This window comes from Pholcus phalangioides, unplaced genomic scaffold (genome assembly GCF_987345545.1).
Source record: "Pholcus phalangioides strain wild (caught in Gottingen) unplaced genomic scaffold, Ppha-v1.0 ptg000008l_1, whole genome shotgun sequence".
Classification (NCBI taxonomy): Eukaryota; Metazoa; Arthropoda; class Arachnida; order Araneae; family Pholcidae; genus Pholcus; species Pholcus phalangioides.
Window position 1 is genome coordinate 27,327,235 of NW_028301601.1, and position 25,770 is coordinate 27,353,004.

At 35.2% G+C, this 25,770-nt stretch overlaps 1 protein-coding gene across 1 annotated transcript; it reads left to right on the forward strand.

Moving 5' to 3' along the window:
• Positions 1-587: 587 nt before the first annotated feature.
• Positions 588-24,012, forward strand: LOC149084135 (very long chain fatty acid elongase AAEL008004-like). Its single transcript, XM_089234482.1, has 8 exons — positions 588-641; positions 14,099-14,167; positions 16,194-16,384; positions 18,304-18,387; positions 18,658-18,717; positions 20,700-20,805; positions 21,842-21,978; positions 23,439-24,012. Exons 2-8 carry the CDS (start codon positions 14,107-14,109, stop codon positions 23,676-23,678), a joined length of 879 nt encoding a protein of 292 aa, XP_089090608.1. The 5' UTR covers positions 588-641; positions 14,099-14,106; the 3' UTR covers positions 23,679-24,012.
• The last annotated feature ends 1,758 nt before the right edge of the window (positions 24,013-25,770 follow it).

Sequence of the window (25,770 nt, forward strand, 5' to 3'; positions counted from 1 at the left end):
TTATGACATGTGCTCTTTTATAATCACTTTTATAATCATTAAGTAAACATGAAAGTCTTTATCACTCACACTCGCAAACTTGAAGCGGTGATTTTTTTTTTATTTAGAAATATAACGTCTGAACAAATAAAATGGATCCATGTGATTGCTGTTTTTTTTTAACATTTATTTTGCCTTGGGCACTAGTTAAAAAATAAAAGTCAAATACTTTTCCTCGTTTATAGGTCGCAGAAATAGTGAGAATGCATGGTGTGAAAGTTCTGTGCATGGATCCCGAGAACTGCGAGCATCACCAGGCAGTGCGCCGTGTAAGAATTGTGCTTTAATATCTTTTATGTAATTATTATTACAGAAAATTATCGTTTGATGTCTCATTCTTATGTAAGCATGTTAATTCCACCGATTTATCACAATAATAATGATAAAACACACCCTAATTCTTGAAATCCGTTCAAAATAATGTCAAGGACGTAACAGGTAAATAATTATTTACAATGAACATAATGTTCGGTGTATTATTATTGTTTTGATAAATAAAGTCAACAACGATTCTTATTCATTCTTCTTTGTTTTAATGTCAGGACGTGATACAAGTTGCTATGGAAATTTATGCAATGAAGTTTCTAGAAATGCTGGATACGGTGAGTGAAAAAAAATTTAATTCTTACATTTCTGAATTTTCCGGTTACTGGCGCTTGCATATGGTATCTATTGTTGTGTTGATATTGGTGACTAAAACACTGTTGTTGAAGATGGTTTACCTTAGCCACGAATCACCGGCTGAAGATTTACGAATGTGTTTCGGACGAAAACGAAAGAAAAGAAATTATTAAGAATACATCAACGAATAGGGCAAATACACGAAAATACAAAAATTCTAATGCATTTCGACACCAATGAGTGTCACAGCCGAATTTGAAACTAACAATGGACTCTCTTTCTCGGACGTATTAGTAACTAAACAGAAATCGCAGTTCCAAACTCGGTCTATCGCGAGCCTTTTTCGCGGTCTCATTACCACCTCATTTCAGATCTCGTTATCCCATGCAACAGATACTTTCGGCGTTTCGTACTTATGTAACGAGAGCATTTAATATATGTTCAGATCGGTACACATTGGACCATGAACTTGAAACCATCAGAGCAATTGCGAACAACCGGTTCAACACTAAGATTGTTGATGAAATAAGTAGAAAATTCTTTAAACCGGCACGAGGAACCACTTTAGAAAACATTACAGCGAGGCCACTCAAAGAAAGTGTACTCATACCCTACGATCCAATACTCTCACTGAAGCAACCCGATTATTAAAATGTTAATCTAACAACCATAGATGCGTGCCGATTAAAAACTTTGGTTTCATGTCACCTAAAGATATTATACCACAGAATAAACAATAGGGAATTTATCACATTCCGTGTGGTGATTGCCCTCTTAGTTATAGAGGACAGACAAGGAGACCCATAAAAGCAAGATTAAACGAACTCGCTCGCTGTGTTAAAAATCAGGAATGTGAAAAATCGATCATCGCCGCTCACTGTTGACAAGAGGGCCATAGATTCGAATTTCAAGAAGCGAGAGTTTTTCACAAAGACAAGTCCACAGTTGTGATTTAGATTTCTACGGAGGCACATATATTCGGGCCTTCAAAAATATACTAGTAAACACAAGATATACGGAAGACTGGATGTTGTGAAGATATTTATTATTTGAGATGTTAATTTTTTTAAGGAAGGAAAAAACTCATCTCTGCCTCTACCGGGAGTTGAACCCGGGTCCCTCGATATTATTAGTCTTCCGTATATCATGTCATATACTAGTAAACGATAATAAATCTACACCCTTCATCGCAACACCATGGCTTAAATTCATTTCGAGTGGGAATTTTAAGAAAATTCGAATAGACCAATCGGGCAGCATAATTCCGCAAGCGTCCGATCGGGATGCTGTATTAGTAGTATCTCACACAGGCTCAAAGCTTCATTCTGACCACGACGTTTGAAGTGAACAGACGTACTTTTTCCGCTGCGCAACCGAGCGTTAAGATTTGGTATTCAACCTAAGTGGGAAACTCGGTCAGCGAGACTAGTGGTCTTAAATATTTTTCCTCCAAAGACAACACCCATTGTTGTCGAAATGCGTTAGGATTTTTGTATTTTCGTGTATTAGCCTTTTTCGTTGTGTCTACTTAATATTCTTGGGCAAAGTTGATCAACCCATCCAAGAGAAGAAATTGAAGGAAAGTTCAGATTTGGTCACTATTGTAGGACTCGTTTCCCTGACGCTCCATCGACAAAAATTTGAACTAATTTTTTCTGTATAAAAAAGCAGGGAATAACTGCGAAAAAGCGTAAAAAGCAATTTTCTCTAAACAGTGGAACCTTCCCTAACGTTAACGGACACTTTTCGGATCCTGTCCCCGTGGAGTACGTCTTCAATGTATTTCACTCCCCGTTAGCGGATAATAAAATAATACGAACGTGTTTTGGACACAGAAGAAGTTGAAGAAAGGTTCAGGTTCTATCACTATTGTGCGACTCATTTCCTTGACCCTCTATCGACAAAAATTTTTGCCCTTATCTCCTTTTTCTGGTTTTTGACGTCATGAACTTTGATTTGCATATGAAGTTTTCTTCTTCCGTTTCCTGCTAGGCTTTAAATTATGGATGATTCATTTTATGTTACTTATCGGTATACATCTTTGCGTAATTTTGCTAAAACCATGTGCTCCCCTAATTGTTTTGAGCAGTGTAAGATGGAAAATACATGAATAATTGATGTCAATAGATTCGTGACCTTTACTGAAAGGACTATGCAATTTGAACGCAACTTGAAAAGAAAGAAATCCTAGCAGCTTACAGCAATTTTGATGCTTACTCTTTCCAAGACCTTTGGTGAGCATGTCAGCTGGCATATCCAAAGAAGCTAAATATTTTACATCGATATCACCATTTTCATAATTTTCGCGAACAAAATGATAACGTATATCAATATGCTTGCTTCTAGCATGAAACCACAGGATTTTGCACAAGCTTCACTGCTGATTGATTGTCACAAAACGCAGTCACAGGTACATTCAATGAACTTGGAGACAGTTCAAGGATGAAATTCCTCAAATATACAGTCTCTTTCGCAGCTTCGGATAACGTCATGTACTCCGCTTCAGTCGATGATAACGTGACACTTCGTTGATTCTCAGGTCACGGCTCCTTCAAGCGAATGTGAACACGTATCCAGAGCATGATCTTCTGTCATTGATGTCTGAAGCCCAGTCGGTATCCACATTTGCAGTCAATAGCTTTTCCGAATGCTTGAAAGTGAGACCTTAATCCATAGCGTCCTTGAGGTACCTCAGGATCCTTTTAGCTGCAACTCAATGTCATTTTCCGGGGTTGTTGTTAAATTGGCTGAGAAAATTCACAGCATGCGTGGTCTAGTTGATACATCAGGTCTAGTTGATACATCAGAGAACCAATCAGACTTCGGTACGGGACGCCTTTCATCTCGGATTTTTCCTAGACGCCTCTTTGGTCAGCTTGATACCGCTCTCCATCGGTGTAGATACAGGCCTACTGTCTTGCATCTTGAACTTCCCTAGGATATCCTCGGTGTACTTCTTTTAAAACATTTTGATACAGTCCATGGTTTGTTCAAACTCGATGCCCAGACAATAATGCAGCTGTCTCAGATCCTTCATCTTGAAAGAATTTGCGAGATTATCCCTAGTGATCTCTCTTGTAGTTCTCCTTGGAATTTGAAAACACAATTAGATCATCAACATATACAATGATGATTGTTTCTGTGGTAGACGTTTTCTTGAAATACCCACACTTATCAGAATTTAGAGGATGGAAATTCAGAGATTTCAATTTTTTCATCCAATTTCTTGTACCACTGTCTTCCGCATTGTTTCAGTCCGTACACTGATCGCTTTAACAGACAAACTTTATCAGCACTCAATTCGTTCAAAAATTATAACATTTGCCGATGATACAGTGCTTTATGTAGAAGATACTGATACAGCAAATTTAATTATAAAAGTAGATGATGTCTAACAAATATTAATATCTCGTTAATTACACATAAATTAAAACTTAACACTCAAAAAAACAATAAATCTTAAATCTTAATCTTAAAATCGTCAGCTAGATTAAGGCATTCTGTTGCTATACATGACAGGGTGTCTTCTATAAAGTGATATTAATATAAAATAATGTTATTCGTATTTATATTTAATGATAACTCAAGTTATTCTGAGTTTTAAGTTCCAAAAAATTGGCTAATTTGGACAAGTGAAAAGCACCTGCAGAGTAATGAATTCTTAGAATGACTCCTCTTAACCAGATCATTTTTTAATTATTACTGCTCTTTTAAAACTACTTTAGAATTTAATGAAGCAAGGCTATTTTTAAACAGCGAGGAATTCAAGAAAAAGAGATGCATGTGGCTTCAGCTCCTGAAAGTTTGGGTTCAATTAAAGAAAGAAAAACTTAATGGTTCTGGTTACAGAGATGAAGGTTTTATTTTTGACGGATCAGGACACTTTTGAATACATTTTGTGCAGGGTTTGAAGAAAAAAAAATTCAGGCACAATCCTGATTTCTCTGAATTTTCATTCGTTCTTCCAAAATTCATTTTTTTCATCCAAATTCATTTGTTTTACCACAAATAATTCTCATGCTGCAGATCTGCATACAACGCAAGGTTCCGAAACGATTATGCAGAAGCGGATGTGTTTGTGTGTGAAAAATTATTCCTTTGTTGTATGGTCAATTTTGTCAATCAAGTACATAGTTTAACGTGACCAAAAATGTATATTTAGATATAAGATGTACACATAAATGATGTACGTACATGTTTAAGGTACATATTTTGAAGTTGGGGAAAAACGAAATTCAATTTTCCTCCCATTTTGCACAAAAAACCCGCCCAGGCTCTAAGTAAACAATTATTCCCTTATTGTACGATCAATTTTATTAATCAAATACAATAGTTTAACGCGCACAAAAATGTATATTTAGACATAATGTAAGATGCACACATAAAGGATGTACATACATGTTTAAATTAGATATGTTGCGGTCGTGGAAAAAGGAAATTCGATTTTCCCAATTTTGCCCAAAAAACCCGGGTTTTTACAACCCTGGTTCTGATTGAACTCAGCCCTGCCAGAGGCGAATAATTTTCTGCAAAGTCCACTCCGGGTACTTGAAAGCAACCTTTAGCGACGAGTCTTGCTTTGTATTTTTCCACACTTCCGTCGTGTTTGTACTTCAATTTCAATACCCACTTGCAGCCAATCACCTTGTTTTGTTTCTTGGTCTAGTGAGGATTTTCCATGCTTTCTCTTGGGTTAAGGCATCATATTCATCGCTCATGGCTTGCTTCCATTGCACTCGATGCGGCCCACGCAAAGCTTCAGAAACAGTAGGATTATTATCGGCACCATCAACCAGCTGCACGGCCTCATTATCCCGAATTGTTTCCATTTGGTACTGTTTTCACGGTCTTCCTCTTTTACCGGTATTGATAAGCTTCGGGCGACCAGGTGCTCGCGCTCGAACGGAGGGAGTGGTAGGAGATGCGTCGCCGTCCGATTCGGTTTCGCCACCCTCAGAAGAAATTTCGTTAGAATCAGAATGAAATGATGACGGATTAACACCGTTGTCGCCTCTTCCGGTGTTTGCGCTTTCGCAGCTGCGTACAGGAGAAACGTGGTTTCCTTTTTCATCATCACAATCGCTTTCACGAGTTTCGATTGGAAATACACATTCGACAATTTACAGCTTCCGCCCAAAAACTTGTGGGTAGCCTTGACTGGATCAATAGACAACTTGCCATTTCCACAATTGTGCGATTCATACGCTCGGCGACACCGTTTTGTTGAGGAGTGTATGCGGCGGATTTTTCTCTTCGAATCCCTTGCTGTTCCAAACATTGGGTGAATTGAGACCCACAGTATTCCAGCCCATTGTTAGTGCGAAGCGTTTTAATTTTCTGCTCGATTCGATTTTCCATTTCGGCTTTGAATTTCACGAATGCACCTTTCACTTCGTCTTTAGTTTTAAGAAAATATACTTATACATAACGAGGTTTGTTATCAATAATAAAATGAAATATCTAGAACCACTTAAAATGAGGGGACTTTCATGGGACCCCACACATCGGAATGCACAAGGTACAGCAAATTCTTGCTTGAATTCGATATCGCGACTCTTTTGGGAACGGTGTAACAGTTTGCACGCACTGGATGCATATTTTACAATCCCTCAAAGAATAGGAATTTCCAAATGACATACCTCGTACTATTTGTTCGGCTTTCAGCTTCTTCAGGTCCCTCTCGTTCAGGTGGTCATATTTTTGATGCCACTTCTGAAGATCGGTGACAACTGCAGCGATTTCAATGAATGATGTTACGTAGTATAAGTCCCCATGGCGTTTTTCTCGTAGGAGTACGGATCCATCCGGCTCGATAACTCTTGCCTCTCGCTCAGTGAAGATGACGAACCGGTTTTTCGCAGTTGCTTTTCAGCTCGGGAATGCACAAAACATTTTCTAGACCCATTGTGGGTGGGATGCAGTTTAGACTCCTTCAGAAAGTCGCCAACTGTGGCACCTCGGAAACGTTTGTTTAATTTCGCTGTGCTTGCCTGCGTCAACTGGATTATACTGCCTTCTCGGTCTTCTAGGGCTTTAATCCTGCTTAATGAAATAATATTGCTATGTTTCCGGTTCTGGTGAAAATAGCGTTGATAATTTTAGTCCGGGGCAGGTTCCCCCCCCCATTTTAACTGCCGGAGGAGCGAAGCCGTTTGCTGGCCTACAGGTGTAGCCACTGATTTGCATATTCGCATGCACCTACGTTAGCGATTGGGCGAAACGTTTTCTGCGCTAATGCATTGTTGAACTACGTGTCATTTCACTTCCATCGCGCATTGTTGCAGGATATTCTGCTCACAGTCGCGTTTCAACACCGATTTTTTTAACTCTTGACGGTGTTAATTAGCTTCTGTTCGGCCGAGGCCTAATAACTTCAAACTCTTCGGAATTTGTCTAGTCATTTTAAATTTTTATTGGCGTGATTCTTTTTAAAATTCTATAGTACGAATTTACCGCCCATTCAATTCCGCGTGGATTATTTCAATTTATTACGTGCGTTTCGGATTATGCCCTAAGGATTATTTCACGTGTACGCCTTAAGGATTATTCCGAGTGTATGTGCCTTAAGGATTATTCCGATTATTGCTGTGCGGTGGAGGATGGGAAAAAAGGTGATCGGTGAAAAAAAAGTTTTCCCTTATTTTCCTTTCGCGGGGTTACATTAGACTCGGCACTTTTTTGAGCCAATGGCACCAAGCAGGGTGCTTCGCCACCTTGCTGCACTATCCAGGCACCATTGTGTTTGGTAAACCTGGTTCAGCGCAGTCTGTGGATTCTGTGCAGCCATCGAAGCTTCCTGTTTCTGAGATTCATCATGTCTGTCAGCTCTGTTCTGCTACCATGCTGAAGCTGTGTGGCCTTTTTTTGGTGCAAAAGTTGCAGATGATCAACGGCTTGTTCTTCAGCCCATTCTTCTTGTGGCTTGACCCCACAGAGTAATAATACTATAGAGTGCGCGCGAGGGGTTACAATGTGAAGCAAAGATCCGGAGTCACGTGACTCCAGTCGAAAGGCTGGTCAGGGAATCTCGCTGGCAATGCTTTCCTTATGGCTACTGGTATGACGATCTACACGCGCTGTCTTATTTTTGATTAGAATGGCCAACACTTGCGCAGCTTTCGGATGTTCTGAGCGGTTTAGGAAAGGGGGGACCAGTATCCTTTCACAAGGGAATACTTTTTTGCTTATTCCCCTTCTTATAAATTAAAAATTGGAATATTAAATTGACGATTCAATGGATTTCTAACGTAGTCTCAGTTTTTAACGATTCCATTTTGGATTTAATTCAATTAAAGTTCCAAGTTTTGGTAAAATTCAAATGTCATGAATCATTATTAAATGTTTTAATAGAATTTTTGGCAATAAATGATTGAAATTGTGAGTTTTATGAAGTTTTAACTGAAATATACGTCTCCGCAAGAGAAGGAGAAATTTATGAAAAATATTCTATTTAAATAGAATGTGAGGAAACCCCCCCCCCCTCTAGACAATTGCAGTTTTGCATAAAAATGCATAACAACCTCTAAAAATATTAGTATTTTTACACCTCTTCACACCTGAGATAAAACTATTACAGAAAAGAAATTTTTTTATTCATTAATTTATGTTTGTTGTATGTGAAATTGCCGCTTCAAACAAGAAAATTAATTATTCAATTGATTTTTTGAGTTAATATCTGTACTAAGACCTGAAGTCATATATTGTGTACCTCAGATGTTATCTTGAAAAAGAATCATTCTAAAAACGATTTAATACCTTAAATTAAGATTAACATATGCATACTTTTGGAGCGAAGAGATTACATATGCCATATATATATATATGTGATATGTGTAAATATTATATTATATATATGAAATATTATATCCTAAAATATTATATATATATATATATATATATATATATATATATATATATATATATATATATATATATATATATATATATATATATATACACACTTTAAATTATTACATATATACTCTACATGGAATTTTAATTCTTATAATTTAGAGAAATTGATGATGAGATTCTGTAATTTTCTTGAGTAAAATCTATTTTAATCCTAAAATATTATGTAAGTGTTTACAGTTTTGTGTGATGAGGTTATAAAAGGTTTTTCAGGAATGTTAGAAATGAAACTTTTTCTTATTGTTTGAATATTATTTCATGACTGAATATGGTATGAGTGTGAATGTGTTACATTACATAACATAATATGATGCATTATAATTAATTATACATTAATTATGAGTATATAGAGTAATTGTAATGTTCTGGAAAGATGTATTTTTGTTTTAATAACCCCTCGTATAAATAAATTTTCGAAATTAAAAGCGACAAAGTGAATGAAGAGAATATTTAAAAATATAAATGAATTAGGCTTTACAACATATACGTTGTTCCGTTTTCCAATATTTGTTTATTTTATAGAATTTATTTTTTCAAATCTGATACTCCCCAAATATTTCACATAAAAATGAGTGAAATTCATTGAAAAAATGAAGGAAAGTTTTCATCAACTTGATCGAATTGAGTCAAATTTCGTTACAGCAACATCCTAGCTTCTGCGAAAACGCGCCAAATGTAATAGCGCAGAACCTGTTCTTTCCCCGACAATACTGCTCATCTTTTCTTCACGTTCGACAAGTTTTATGAATAGCGTGCGCGGTCTATTTATATCTTAAGTCTATGCTTGACCCCAATCTTCGATCGCTTTCTTTATGGCCTGACCACCATCTTCCGTCGCTTTCTTTTTGACGTTGTTGTCCCTTCTTTGCCGCTGTGGTGGTCGAGTGGTTATAGTGCCGGACTCGTGATGCGAGGATCCGGGTTCGAACCCCACAGTGGTGGTCGGCTGAAGTTGGTTTTCTGTGGTTCCCAACTTCAAGGCGCAAATGCGAGCTGATCTCCCCGTTAAAAAGTCTCGCCACAGAGAGCAACAGTCCTACAACGGTAAATCATTCAACCATAACACTTCACTCATAGTTAGAAAAACTGGGGGCAGATGACAGCACTACACATAACAAGCATTACACAGAAACAAACTTTACGTCAGGTTGCACTACACGTACACGCACATTCCCGCATGTACCGATTCGTTGGGGGTTCCGCGGGGGGGGGGGTGTGTGGGCGGGGTGCATGTGTGGTGTAGCAGTAGTAGGTAGGGCCTCCAAAAAATGGCTCGGGGATCCATGATGTTCTTAAGTCAGCCACCTCGTTGGGCAATTTGCCTGTTGTGGCGTTGTATTTGTATTTGTATTCTAGTCGGTAGAATAGCAAGCTTGCTGGCAAAAAATCGACATGATTTCCTGTTCTCGCGTCTCACCCTTCACGCAGTTTTATTCTCAAAGCTTCCGGCGTATGTAGCTCGTCACGGGACTCCATAACGCATCGGAAGTTTTCGAAACTTGCATAGATATTATACTACAACAAAATCGACAGTAGATCTTCAGCTATAAGAATGTCAAAATATTCAGATGATGAGACATGCCATCAGTCTTTCATCTTTCGAAACAGCAGCTGTTTCAACAGAGTTGCTTTTTCTCCGGCCCCCTGTGGATTCGTATATTTTTTTCAAATCAAATCAAATCAAATTTATTCATTTCCAACATACAGAAACTTAAATTAGTTTTAAAAAAAACATATTTATCATCCAGAGGCTGTGATGCCTGTACAGATGATCGAAAATTTACTTGATAATTAATGAATAAAATATAGAAAACATACGACATGAACAGAAACATTAAAAAAAAGTCATATATAACATAAAAGAGACAAAATTATCACTGTCAAATGAAAAAAATACGTAAAGATAAAAAATCAAGAACGAAAATACATACACACAACACAAAAAAGACAAAGATCTTGATGCATGGCAAGAAATGTAAAATAAAACAAAACATTAGATTAAAAAAATATATAATTTTATTGCTCCTGCTAAAGGTCAAAATAAGAGTCTACATCGTCTATTGAAATTAATAATTTGAATAACGATTTTTCAAATGCCGCGTGTGTGGGTATATTTTGTATTTCTAGTGGTAGTGAATTATATAATTTCGGAGCTAAATAATAAAAATGTTTACGAAAAAGTTCTTTCCCAAAAGTAGGATTACGGTAAATCATATGAGGTCTTCGCTCGGAAACATTATCTTTTAAACTGCATTAGCCTTTATTACGGTTTAAGAAAAGAATAATACGAAAAACAGAATTATGGCGTAAAGGAAGTAGATTAAGATTTCTAAAAATTATAGAAGAATGAGACTGACCCCGATTCAAAATTTTGAAAACTCTTTTTTGTACTGAAAATAAAGGCAGTAAATTAGTTTTATATATATAGTATATAATCACCACCCCATATAATCGTACCATAATTTATAAGTGAATAAAATCAAGCATAGTATAGGTCTTTTAAGAAATTAGCGGAAACTTTATTACTTATGTAATAAAAATTATATAAAACAAAACGAAGTTTTTTAAGTAGCTCATGAACATGAGATTTCCATTTTAAATTGCTGTCTACATTTAAACTCAAGTATTTAATAATATTTACTTCTTGAATTGCATCGCAATGACAATGAGGTTGAAAATCACAAGCGAGGGTGTGAAATTTAAGATTAAGATGTAAATCAGATTGCATAAGACTGAAGTTAACGTATTTTGTCTTCTGTAAATTTAATTTTAAATCATTAGCATAGAACCATTTTTGAATTAATATTAAATCGTGGCTAATATGATTCTTAAGGCTGTCAAGATTATCACATGAATGCATTAATACATAATCATCGGCATAAGTGATCACGGAACCGTCAAATTCTAAATTACAAAGATCATTAATGAAAATCAGAAAAAGCAAAGGACCCAATTAGATCCTTGTGGGACTCCTCTATTTATATGGACATAATTACTCAAATTATCCTGTATTTTGACTCTTTGTTCTCTGCTTTATAAATATGAAATGAACCAATTTAAAATATGACCCCGAATACCAGCTGAATTGGGTTTTTGAATGAAAATATAATGGTTCACATTGTCAAAAGCCTTTGAAATACCTAAAAATATTGCAGCAGTAAATTTGTTCTTGTCAATGTCATTATAAATAAATTTCAAAAATGCCAAAAGGGCATTTTCAGCAATTCGTCCTTTTATGAAACCAAATTGGTTTTTAACAAAAATATTCACAGAATACAAAAAAATTATATAAATTATTTATATATATATTATTCTGACTCAAAGAATTTTTCAATAAGCTCAATATAACAATTTACGGTAAGCGTTGCATCTACAAGGCGCGCAAGAACTCGTCAGTGACTTTGTTGCCGGAAAGTTCTTTTATCTTCCGCAGCAGTTGACTTGGCTTTTGATCACCCAGCTGTAGCTCGTTCAAAAGTTCCTTGACTTTTTGATGTTCCGTCGCGGCGAACTCCTTTATGAGGCGATCCGACAAGACTTGATAGTGGTTGATTGCCGGAGGATTTAATATCAGATCCGAGACGTAAGACAGGCATTCTCCATCCAAGGAAGAGACCAGGGCTGCATACTTTGTGTCATCGTTAGTGATTCCACTTAGAAAAACACTGTTGTACAGTCGTCACCCTAATAAGTCGTCACTCCGGCTAAGTTGTCGTTTTTCTTCAGGCCCTTCCGGCTTTCGTAGACAACAATGTTATTAAGCCTTCATTTATTCGTCGCTAATTTCAGTTAACTCGTCGCTATGGAAAAGTTTGAGAGTTTTTGTTGTGAAGAGGGAAGCTCACACACTATTCTAACAGTTGCTCTGATTAGTCTAAATTATGAAATTACTAGTGCAAAATCCATGTGTGCCAGTACATTTCACCACAATAAGTCAAGTAATAAGAGATAAAAAAGTAAGGTAAGTAATAATTATTTTTCCTTTTGCAATCTATAAATGTTATTAATATTATAATTTTGACTCATATTCTAATAAATGGCATAGTATTTCAAATTTATATAATTTTTACAATTGAAATTGGCTACTGAAACTGATGGCACTTCACTCAAGTCGTCAGTTTTTCGATAATATGACTTATCGAGGTTTACTGTATATTTGTCTTGGACTTTCCCAAATGCCAGGTTTCTGTTCTTGATATCGCTGCTGCACATTATTGTTCTTTATTTGCTATCTGAGAGATTGCCAATATTGCATTCGTCACTTGAAATAGATAAAAACAGTGCAAAATCAAACGGAACAACGTGGAAATTATTTTGACAATGCGATTTAGTATGACGGTTGTGCTTTGCAGTCAACTAACTTTCGTTTGCACGCGTTCAGTTGCAAATCCAATTTTTGCTCCATCACGACCACATTAATTTTTGTGGTCATAAACATTCCTCCCCCTCCCCCTCCCCCGAATATGGATCTGCTTTTTTCTGTACGTCGCGAGTCAATGTTATTGCCTGCGGTAAAACGAGTCGTAAGATTTTAGAAGTTTATTATTGCTTCACTATTGCGTTATTGCAGTCTCAGAGATTACCAATATTGATTTCTGGTTGGATGATTTCTCGATATTGTGGGTTTCGGAGAAAGGTGTTTGCACAGTTGACTTCTTGAAGATAGTTCACCCTGAAATTTTCCTCATCACTATTTTGATTAAAAACTGTGGCGTGAAGGTCATGTCTTTTTATTGGTGAGGTAAGTTAGCTCCCTCCCACTCCTGGAATTGATTTAGAAAAAAAAAATCATTCGGATCTGGCATCGTGTAAAAAATAGATAGAACATAAATCTTATTGTGGATCTCTAAAGTAAGTTGGAATTAAGCTTTATTTTGGAAAAACATTATATTCCATACGTTCAAAACATTATACCAAAAATGTCATTTTGGTCATTTTCTAGTGAATAACGATCGTTATGGGTAATTTAAATGTAAAAAAAACAACATATATTGAAATCTTGATCGTCGTCTATGGCAGCTTTAAATTATTTAGTTCGACTTACTGATTTCAATTTCGTTAATTAACTCTAAAATATGACGTGCTCACGTCGTATTGAAATTTCAATAGCAGAAGATTTTGTACGTCATTCAATCTGTATACCATTTTATTCCCTCCTTCAAAGGATATTTTTCTACGTTATTTTGAATACATCTTCGTTGAATTTCAATTATGTATTAACAATTATCTACAATGCCTGTTATTCTGAAATACCACCTTACATAATTTGTTATGTACTAATTATTTTAAAAACTGCGTATGAATAATTTTTGTCTTTAATCAGAACTTATAATTATCGGGTTATAATAAACAGGAACTTATAATTGTCATTCGGGGAAATTTTTTCTAATATATATTATACTTTTTTTATTCCTCATCTTATTATTATTTTTTGAATAATTTTCATAAAATTATCAGATGTGTTTTTTTCGTTGTCACTGAAATTTCATATACGGCGGTGTGTTTAATATCATGATTTTGCCCGCAGCTTCTTCCATGATGAAATCAAATATCAGCATGCTGTTTGAAGAAGAAACTCCTTTCCTGCAAAGTGGAGGTAAGAGTGACTTGTTCTCTGTGTGTGTGTGTGTATGTGTGACGCGATTACGCTATTTCACCAATTTTTTTTCCCCTCGCACTATGTTAAGTTAGGACTCACTTTTGTTGTAATATTACCCATGACTTATGGGAGGAGACACGAGATCCCTCTCTCCAACATCAAAGATTTGTGCGGGTGACGCAATATTATATGCGTACATAACATTGACGCAATCAAACTTCTACAAAAAATTCTACTTATATTTGTCGTATCGTAGGCACATGGTCATGTGGCTTAATAATCAGTAATTAATGCACACTATTATTGCTTTACTTGTATAATGTGACTCTTGAATAATTTGAAAGAATCACATAACAATTATTTACATCGTAATATATGACAGCCGTATTGCATTCAACTGTTGTCGGTTCAGAATATTTTTTTCTTCATTATTTGTCTCGGTTTATTATTTTTTTTCCAATTTTGTTTAAAAAGAAGTTAGTTACAATTATTGTTTAAATTATCGGAGTTTGTTAGATCTAAGAGAGAAAAATTGATATAGATTTTTAAGAAATAATCAAATCATACACACACACACACAGCGAGTAATCAGGGTATGTTTTATGTTCAATAATTTCCATATGAAAATTGCGTTCAATATGAAATGAATTTTGAGAATCCTTATCGTACTGAATCGCATATAAACAATAAACACAGACATAGTGAAATAATTCAATTAGATTTGTTTTAGTGGTGGATAATCTCTAGATTGAAGTACTGTGACTCGACTAACGAGATTAATTCGTTCCTTAACTTTTTAATCGGCATAGCAAAAATCTCTAAACACCTGTAAAATGCTATATCTCTTTTCAAAGAAGTAGGATTTCTTAAGATTTACAGCAGGTGCAAATTTACGGAGATATGTTCCAGAAAAAAGCAGCTTTACAAAAAAAGGTGAAATAATCATTGCTGAAATAGAGGCTCTTCAAAAGGCGAGATATCTCGGCAGTGCCGGTGAGACGGTTTAGTTATTTTTTAAAACTCACAGTTTTTACTCAATGTTTGATATAATAACGAATTTTCAGAAAAATAATAGATATGTATTTCTCATTCGCTCCACATTCCAACAACGTTAGCACTCGTTAAAAAATACTCGTTACAGAATATTCTGAGGTTGAATACAGTACATTTTAACTTTACTTTTTTTTTTTTTGGTAGGACGTCGAATAAGCGAAGGTCGGATAAACAAAACTTTACTGTATAACATACATAGGGAGATAGTGGCTGAGAGAGAATGAAATCACAAAAAAACCTGTTTTTCTTATCATTTTTCCTTCATTTAATGTGTACATAATGATGGTACTTTCTCATATTTATCTCTGCTAGTTCAGCTACTACTACTACTACTTAACCGTACATGTAACTCGTACGCATTCCTTTACGCAATTACTAACGAATCGGTACATGCCAGAATGTGGGTATACGAGTTGTGAACATGTTGACGTGTGTTCATGTTGACATCTTCCATCATTTTTTCTAACTATGGGTAATTGTACCGTTGTAGGCAACAGGACTACTATTGCCCTGTGTTGAAACTTTAACTGAGAGATAACTGAGAAGGGAGACGTTCCTCTCCTTCATTATGGTGATCAGGCATTGCTCTCCGTCATTGTGGAATCGGGTTTCACTCTCCCCCGTTATGGAATCGAGCGTTGCTCTTCTTATAGCATGCATTTGGCCTCGAGGTTGCGAAAACAGAAAACCAATTTAAGCCGACCACCACTTTGATGACGGTGGGAGGGGTGGGGGCGACGTGCTAGTTCAACTGCACGTCGTCCAATACTTTGTTTGCAAAACCTTCTGTGTAAAAATATTGATACTATTTCTATCAGCTAATTTCGTCCCTACTTACCTTCGACTAGGAATACTTGAATATGAATCAACATGTTTTAAACCAAAAATGAGTTAATTAACAAATTAATAATATAATTAACAAATGAGAATTTGTTATTAACGTTTGGATTATTTCCGTTTCTCATTGCAGATCCCTTAGTGCTAGAAAATTTCTTCGTCAAATACAGCATCCTGCCGATCGGTACTATACTACTTTATCTCATGACGATATATTATCTCGGGCCATGGTGGATGAGAGATCGGCAGCCGATCAAATTCAAGAAACTGATATTATTTTACAATCTGTTCGCGGTGGTTGGAAACGGATGGTGCTGTTACAAGGTGAGGCGGTCTTTATGTATATCGTGATTGAGTTATAACTGTATGTGTAACTTTGAACCTAAGCTGACAATACTGACTCTATGTATAAATGAAGACGGCAATAATATAAAAAGTGCATTAAAACGTAGAATAATTCATTTCACATACTATAGACAGGGTTTCTTTTAAACCTTTATTTACTCGCAGTACTGTAAAGAAGAACTAACTTTTAAACCCCCCTCTAAACATTTTTTAAATACGTTGCTAGGTGTCGGTATATTGAAATATGAGGTTGTATAACTATTTTACGATCATCAGGGACAATCATTTTTTCAAAATTATGTTAATTAATAAAATTCAGTTCGATGTCTAACACGTGTATGAGTGCATACATTACACTTTTAGTGACATTGTTTTAACAAAATATTCCTTTACCATTGTATAAAGCAAATTATGGCTTTTTGTGGTAAAATGAATGAATACAGGGGATCTATGCATTAATGTAACAAACTTTAAGGGTGATGAAAAACACATAGCCAATCATTTACGGCCATAGAATATGTGGTCGAATAGCAATAGCAAAGCCGGTGAAGTGTTTTTAATGAGTTGCACAACAGTACTTCACCAAGAGAACCGATGGGGAGACCATTCCTCTCAAGAACTGAATAATATAGGAAAAATGCTGAGTCCCGTATTTCACAGAGCAATCAAACGAACACCGAAGCACCTAACAACCTCCTCCCAGCACATTTCTCTGGATCCGCGCGTAGATTGTCATTGTTTGCAGCAGCATGACCTTGATGGTCCTCGCACGAATAAAAACCAAATTTTGGTTTAAAAAAAAATTGTTTTTATTGGTACCTATGGAAGTTTGGATTAGCTTAAAGTTTAGTTTTTATTCGTGCGAGGACCATCAAGGTTATGCTACTCCAAACAATGACAAGCGGTATAATGTTTTGTGGTAAATTTTGCGTTACTCAACTTGGAACATGAAGAGTCCTACAGCATTTCAATCTTCTGGCAACTTCGAGTGGTTGATTGCATATATCGCGGTAAATGTAAATATTAATTATCACAATAAAATTTTTGAGTTAAAAAATAATTTCAACCTTTGACTTCAATAAAGAATAAAAATCCAAATAGACGTCATGTAAAAAAACGGGAAAAACCGGGACACTTTTGCTAAAATGGCGAGACGGTAGAAAAAGAAAAAAGCCAGGACTGTCCCGGGAAACATGGGACGTATGGTCACTCTATATATACCCTATATTAGTACTGAGTATTTCTAGAGAAAATTTAGTCACCTGTAGTGCCTGAACGAGACATCTTATGTAAAAAAGCCTGTGAAGAAATAAAAATTTCTAATTTTGCCCTGCTTTTCTTACATGAATTGCGTTCATCTGAAACAAAATCATCCACTTTTAACGCCATCCGGTCGAAGTAAAGTTAATGCATGACATTACGAATATCTCATATCACTTATTTGCGTCTAAAGGGGACCGAAAGGGAGTGTGGAGGGGCTTTTTGATAATATTTAATACTGAGAGTCGGAAAATTAAAAAAAAAAGACCAATTCTTTTGAAATTTTCAATGCTCAAAATATCCAAGTTTTACAACTATGGCCTCTGAAATTCACTAATAAACTTAAAACTATGTTAATATAGGCATTTAAGGCTCGAAAATTTCATAAAAAGCATTTTTGATAAAAAAGTCTAAAAATACGCAAAAAAAAGGCATTTATAGCATTTTCCCTGAACTTTCGGGTTGTAATCATGAATGTCTTTATCTCGCACACTCCGTTGAAGCGGAGATTCTTAATTTTTATTTAGACATAAAGTCTAATCAAATAAAATGTGGTTACTGTTTTTTGTTTTTTAACTTTTATTTTGCCCTGTGCACTATGAAAAAATAAGAGTCTAAACATTTTTCCTCGATTATAGGTCGTACAATTATTCATACTACATGGTGTGAGAGTTCTGTGCATGGATCCCGAGAACTGCGAGCATCACCAGGCAGTGCGCCGTGTAAGAATTGTACTCATATAAGTTTTATGTAATTGTTATTACAGAAAATTATCGATTGATGTCTCATTCTTATGTAAGCATGTTAATTCCACCGATTTATCACAATAATAATGATAAAACCCACCCTTATTCTTGAAATCCGTTCAAAATAATGTCCAGGACGTAATAGGTAAATAATTATTTACAATGAACATAATGTTTGTTGTATTATTATTGTTCTGATAAATAAAAGTCAACAACGATTCTCATTCATTTTTTTTTAAATGCCAGGAAGTCGTACAACTTGCTATGGAAATTTATGCAATGAAGTTTCTAGAAATGCTGGATACGGTAAGTGAAAGAATCGATTTTTTTTTCATCTCTGGGGGCTAATAATCATGGACTATTTGAAAAAGACCATAATTATTGAGGTTTATTATATTCGAATGGATATACTGCATAATATCAGCAGAGAGAAGGAAGGGAAACATAAAATAAGAGAAAATGTTTTTTATCTTGTTTACACGAATAGTAAAAGGTGCCCCATAAATTCGTAAACAATTTAAAAATTCATAAAAAAATGAAGGAATTGGCATATTTGGAATCAGTTTACACAAAAAAATTATTCTCATGAAGTTTATTTTTTGTTACTGAAAACAAAAATCTTTCGAATTTTTGTCTATAGAAACCGCAACACAAAAGCAAATCGCTGGAAATACGCAGTCCTATAAAATTCAGCATGTACTAGTACAATCAACAGCGCATTTCTGAATTTTCCAGTTACTTTCGCTTACATTATGGTATCTATTGTTATGTTGGTATTGGTGGCTAAAACACTGTTGGTGAAGATGGTTTAACCCAGACACGAATCACCGGCTAAAGCTGTACGAACGTGTTTCGGACAGAGAAGAAATTGAAGGAAAGTTCAGGTTCAGTCCATATTGGGCAACTCGTTTCCCTGACCCTCTATCGACAAAAATTTGAACTAATTTTTTCTGTGGGCTGTTCAACTATTACGTAAGCAAATTTTTAGCCATTTTTGACCCCCCCCCCCTTGTCAGCAAGATTTCGTCATCAGCTCTGCCCCTCTGAATCCTAACGCATATTGGTGGGATCAGTGACGTACACGGGGGAGGTGGCATAGAGGGCTCGTGCTTCCCCCCCCCCCGACCAAAAATTTATTTTTTTAATGAACAAAAAATATTTTTCTAATTGAAATTTCGGAAGAAAATACCTTTATATGTTATTGTAATCTATTTCTGTTAATTTTAATGTTATTTGAAGGCTATGAACGCAAAAATTATCTAATAAATTCATCGCGACCCACCCTCTAAACCATACAATGATAAATCGCATAAAGGCCCTTGACCCGCGGACTAAATATGGCCCTGGGGTTATCTGATGCGGCCTGCCCTCCTCAAAACCTAATTTTGTAAGAAAATGAACTGTGGCACATCTACAGATCGCTTAAATGTCCCTTGATACAATTTCAGAATAATTAAGCGATCCGTGACACATTTAGAAATCCCCTGAGTGATATGTCACGCAGTTTTAGAGGACTTGAGTAGCCCCAGTGCGGTTCTATATCATTCAAGTTACCCGCGACACATTCTCAGATTATTTAAGTGTGTGTGTGATCCGCAACATATAATGACGGATCATTTGAATGATGCGTAGCACAGTTCCAGAGAACTTAAGTGGCCGGACACATTTCCTGATCACTTGGATATGCGAAACATTTAGAGATCACTGAAGTACCTCAATAGGGGATGGATATGATACTTCACACAAGTGCCCACAAATTATCTTTGGTTTTTTTTTCTTTTTTGGGTTTTTAAGGTTTTTCTCGTTTTTGGCGCACCGAGTAAGGTGTCATTAAAAATATTTCATATTTCCATAAAGGGTGGTTGATGACGTAAGCACTATCCAAAGCCCCCCCCTCCCCATCAAAAGTCAGCAAATCAGAAACCGCTCCCCCCCCCCCCATCGATGATGACGTAATACTTGAACGGCCCCTGTGTAAAGAAATCCCTTCGTGAGAATACGTTTTGCGCAAACAAAGTTAAAATATGCAATCCCTCATTAATTATGAGTTCTTAAACTCTTTACAAATTATGAGACGCCCTGTATATAACAGGAGTTTAGAAATTTCTTGACGAGGCAGGCACCCGCGAGAATACAAATTTACAGGTAGCTTCTTCTCAAAAGTTGTTGAAAATTTTGGTTACTAATATGGACTATACATGGTGTTTTGTGAAGTGAAGCATCAATTTATATCCATTTTTTTATTTGAATGAAAAAGATGTGAAATTTCCCTTAAAACATTTTTGCAGATATTTTTCGTGATGCAGAAGAAATACGACCACATCAGCAACCTTCATTCATTTCACCATTCGACAGTTCCGTTCCTCGTTTGGTTTTCGTTGAGGACTCAGAGTCGTAAGTTTAATCATTTCATTCAGTTTAATTACTTGTTATTTATTATGCAAAAATTGACTTTACTTAATTTTTTCAGTAATATCCAGTTCGCCACAGAGAGCAACAGACCTAAAACGATACAATTATTCAATCATTACACTTCACTCATAGTTAGGAACACTGATGGCAGATGGCAGCAGATGCATAACCAGCGTTACACGCAAACAAACTTCAAGCTAGGTTCACTACACGCGCACACATTCCAATGTGCAGCAATTCGTTAAAAATTAGTAGTAGTAGTATTCAGTAGAAGAAGCTTTTTCTACAACAATTTTTTTTTTTTATTTATCTGAGAAAAAAAAACTTTTCTCTAATAATCCTATGTGAAAATGTTTCTTCAACATTGTTCTTCAAAAATATTTTTCTACTACATTCTTGAAATAAATACTTTAAAACAGTATTACGTCCGCCCCTCCTCCATTGCTTTAAGGAAATTTTTATAAGTATGCTCTATCGAAAACATTTCAAATCAAAATATTTTCTAAAAACGCTATGGGATCTTTTCTGTGAGTACTATGATAACCTTTTTTAAAAATATCTGATTCTTTTCCAACAATAGCCATATGAGTCTTTTAAACAATAGCATGCGAGTTTTTTCTCATGATGCTATAAAAACATTTTCTAGCAATGCTCTAAGAATTTCTTTATAACAACGGCTATTTAGATATGATTTTTTCCAACAATGTTCTATCAAAATCTTCTAGCACTACAAATGACATTATTTTTTACTAAAGTTATATGCGAATTTTTCTAACAATGCTGCTATCGAAATATTTCTTAACGGTTCCATAAGGATCTTCCATGAATGCCACCAAATATCAGCTGTCAGAATCTTATTTACAAACGATTCACATATGAATCTTTTAGGAACGATTATTTAAAAGTTTTAGAATTTGTTTCGATTATTCTAAAGTTTAGAATTTTATTAGATTATTTTAAAGTAATAGTTTTCTACATAATTCTCGCCGAAAGAACATATGATCTTCTTTTTTTTCAGGTATGCATTTAGTCATGTACGGTTTGGTAAACAGTGGAATCCACGTAATCATGTATACTTATTATGGACTTTCCTTGCTCGGTCCGAGATTTCAATTCATTCGAAGATTCAAGAAGTACATCACTCTCATTCAAATGGTAAGTATGGGTAGTGATTATATTTCAGAGATCAAATGTAGTTATCGGAGGCTTAAGAATATTCTTCATTCATCCACAAACTATCAAATGTGCACTCATGCAGCACACGTTTTACCTTACTGAACAGAAGATGAAATTGTAGATGTGCCGTATAGTTCAATTATACAATGATAACAAGGTATTATATGATAAATTTGTTTGAAGAAGCTAAAGTTCACATCCAAATTGGCAAAAATTTCAATGATGACACTGGTGAATATGGCAGGTGGTTTTCCTAAAGTTTTCAAAAAAAATGACAATTGCAAAGGTGTATTTTCAATTACAAAAAATATATGAAAAACTATCAGAGTAAAAATCCGAAAATATTTTGCCGAAATGATTGAACTCAAAAAATATGTTTTAGGGAGAATGTAATAATTTAATCCTTTTATCGATTTCAATGCAAATTTTATTTCTTTTTCTAAAATTATTATTTTTTATTAGCCCAGAAAAAAAATCGTCGATAATTAAAATTTGAGCCTACTTTTTTCCGAAAAAAAATTTTCTCTTGCGAAATTTTAAGGAAAATTCACCGAGATATCAGAGATGGGAATTCGTGATTTTTGCAGTTTTTCTATACCTTAATTTTTTTTAAGAAAATCATTTTTCTTCTTTAAAAATTTCTAAAACCTAAGGATTTCAATCACTAATATTTTAGCCAATTGCATGCATGCGCATACAAACCGAATTTTTTCAGTATTAATTATTAAGGTGATAAAAGCTGTTTTGCAAATGAAAAACACGGATTTTTAACATTTCTTTGCTTAAAACAAGTAGGTCAGAGCTAAGTTTTGTCGTTTTATTGGATTGAATGGTCTTTTGAAGGTCGTCATATTGGATTAAAGGTAACATTGAATGAATAAGAAAAAGATTTGGGACTTATTTGGGAAAAAATTTGGACGTAGCGATCGCTGTAATGAAATGATCGCAACATTAATTTAACTCTAGAACAAAAGTCAACTGTAATAGAAGCGGATTAATTGCAAGTTGTACTTATTGACTTTTTTTTTTTTCATTCGAATCACAAATCAAACATTTAATTTTAATATTTTTCTTAATAACCATTTTTGGAAGGCACAATCGTCACAGCCAGATATTTCCTTTTTATTTCCTGATACAGTATTGAATAGACCATATACGAGACAATTTTTGTGAAACATCCTGTTTATTATCAAAGAAGCTCTTTTAATAGTTTTCAAAATTCATAAAGCATATTCAGACGCGCTACGCAATGCCAAGTCGCACAAAATCAGATTTTAACCGGAAAATCACCTCACGAAAACGTTTTTTGATGACAAAATCACATCACAAACACCGTTTTTAGTGGCTCGGAGTGCCGTATCGCTGCGTTTTAGAAATCGGCATTTTCTCTCATAAACGTCCCGCATTTAAAAAATAATTTTTATCCCAATATATTTCAGGTCCAGTTTTTTGCGATGGTTCCTTACTTCCTGTACATCATGAGCATCGGATGTGCGAAATCCAACGCTGCCGTTGTGATTTTCACGCTGCATACCATATTTCTCATCTACCTATTCAGCGATTACTACAGGAAGAGCTACGCCACGCTACCGAAGAGGCGCAAGCTCGGGTTCAAGAAGTCCGTCAGTTATGACCACGTTCAAGATTCATCAAATGTCACAGATACGAAAGTCGAATAATGCGATTCATGTACAACGTATAGCTTGAAGCTATGAAATAATTAGGAACGTAATTTATAAAGAAACGTTAATTTGGACGTCATTCCCCAACAAGTTAATAATAAAATTTTACCTGTGCTCACAATCCTGAAGCAATTTCTTTTTCAAAGTACTTAATCCTGTCGAGCCTTTTGTGTCGGACAATTGTTGGCATTTTTTAATGGCAAATTTGATGTATCTATTTGGTACAGAGTATTAGTATTTTCCTATCGAGTTTATAATCATATTATGTATTTGTATTGTTAGTAATTACTTTGTGTTTGTGTGTATTTTATAAAAGCATGGGGTTGAATAAATTTCCAAAAAAAGCAATGCATCGTCAGTAATACTTTTGAGTCCTTCGTCAATAGTACATTTTAAACAATGCTTTATAAGAGTAGTTTTCCAAAAAATGCTACATGAATAGTACTTTTCTTACGGTGCTTCATTAGTAGTACTTATTAATAGTACAATCAACAATGATTGTTTAACAGTAATTTACCAATAATGATTGTTTACTAATAATTTGCCAACAATGATTGTTTACTAATAGTTTGCGAACAATGATTGTTTACTAATAGTTTGCGAACAATGATTGTTTAATAGTACATTTCCAACAATTCTTCATGAACATAGTACTTCTCTAACAATGCTATGTAAGTAGGGCATGGCATTTTTGGCATTTTATGGGCATATTTTTCTCAGCTACCTCGTTGGGCATTCTGCCTGTTGTGGCGTTGTATTTGTATTAGTTCTTTTTTTCATGAATAGTATTTTTCCAATGATACTCCATTAATAGCACTTTATCAACAATGCTTGTTGAATAGTATTCCACCAACTATGCTACATGAATACCGATTTTCCAATGAGGATTCGCCAATAGTGTTTTAAAACATAATGATTCATGGATAGTATTTTTTAACAATGCTTCGTGATTAGTGTTTTTAACACTGCTTCGTGATTAGTGTTTTTAACACTGCTTCTCGTGGTTATTATTTTTTCTTATCTTCTAACAGTGATTCATGGATATTATGTTTCAACAATTCTTCGTAAAACGTTCAAAAATGCTTTGTAAATAGTACTTAACAATATTAATAACAATACACGCAAGTTTCAGTTATCACTCGTATTTTTTAAAATTTGATATTATCCGAGATTACAGACGCGAATGTACGATAACATATAATTCAAAGTACTGCAGAGAGAGAGAGAAGAAATAGTTGTAGCTTTGCCGCCTCCTGTGTGATGTGAAGGCTTCAGAAAAACCTATACAGGGTGTTTCGAAATTCATGGTAGAAATGTTAGAGGGTGATAGAACGCAGCTAGAAAGAAATATATATTTATCATGCCATTGTATAGAGAAATAAATGGAAAAAGGACACCTGACGCTTCTCGGTTGCCCAATGGATTGTTGCGAACGTTGCGAACTGTGAAAAATTGATTGAGCTTTTACAAGACTTTCGGCAACCTAAATTGAACTCGTCAGGTGTTGTACGTTTTGCATTTATTCATATATTTTCCTATAAAGGATAAGCGTAATTGTAATTCAATTAGAAAAACCTGGATAAGCATAAATCACTCTACAATGGATGCCCGGAATCGAGTGGTAAAGTGCTACAGATACAAATACCTGTTGTATCATTTGATGATTATTATAGCAACAGCTCGAAATTGCGGCTGCCAATGGTGAAGCAGGTATCGCAAAGTTAATATAGTAACCGTTTTAAATTGTTACAGACAGGATTGCTAATACGACCGCTGGAAGGTTCTCGGATCTGGCAAACGTTTTATCGGAAAACCCTTTCGATGAAATATTTGGGCTTCTCTTAGATTTCTGTCGGTAACCCTGTACGTGTTATGCATATCCTCTTTTTATCCTGATTCAAATAAAAACCTTTATCGTCGGTAATCCATGGCGGATGCTGCGGACAGCGCTTTTGTAGCATTTGCGGGGAAGCGCCACCAAGAAACAATAACCATTTAACACTTACCGAGAATTCATTACAGTGCAATTTGTTTTTGTCTGATATTATCGCCCATTTAACGTTCGTGTAACAAATTTTCACATACCATG

What these genes read in the sequence shown, in the direction of transcription:
- LOC149084135 (XM_089234482.1), top strand. Translation starts at nt 14,107, where the DNA reads ATGATGAAATCAAATATCAGCATGCTGTTTGAAGAAGAAACTCCTTTC. An exon ending in ACGGATGGTGCTGTTACAAG is followed by an intron (nt 16,385 to 18,303) that starts GTGAGGCGGTCT and finishes CCTCGATTATAG; the next exon opens with GTCGTACAATTATTCATACT. An exon ending in TTCGTTGAGGACTCAGAGTC is followed by an intron (nt 20,806 to 21,841) that starts GTAAGTTTAATC and finishes CTTTTTTTTCAG; the next exon opens with GTATGCATTTAGTCATGTAC.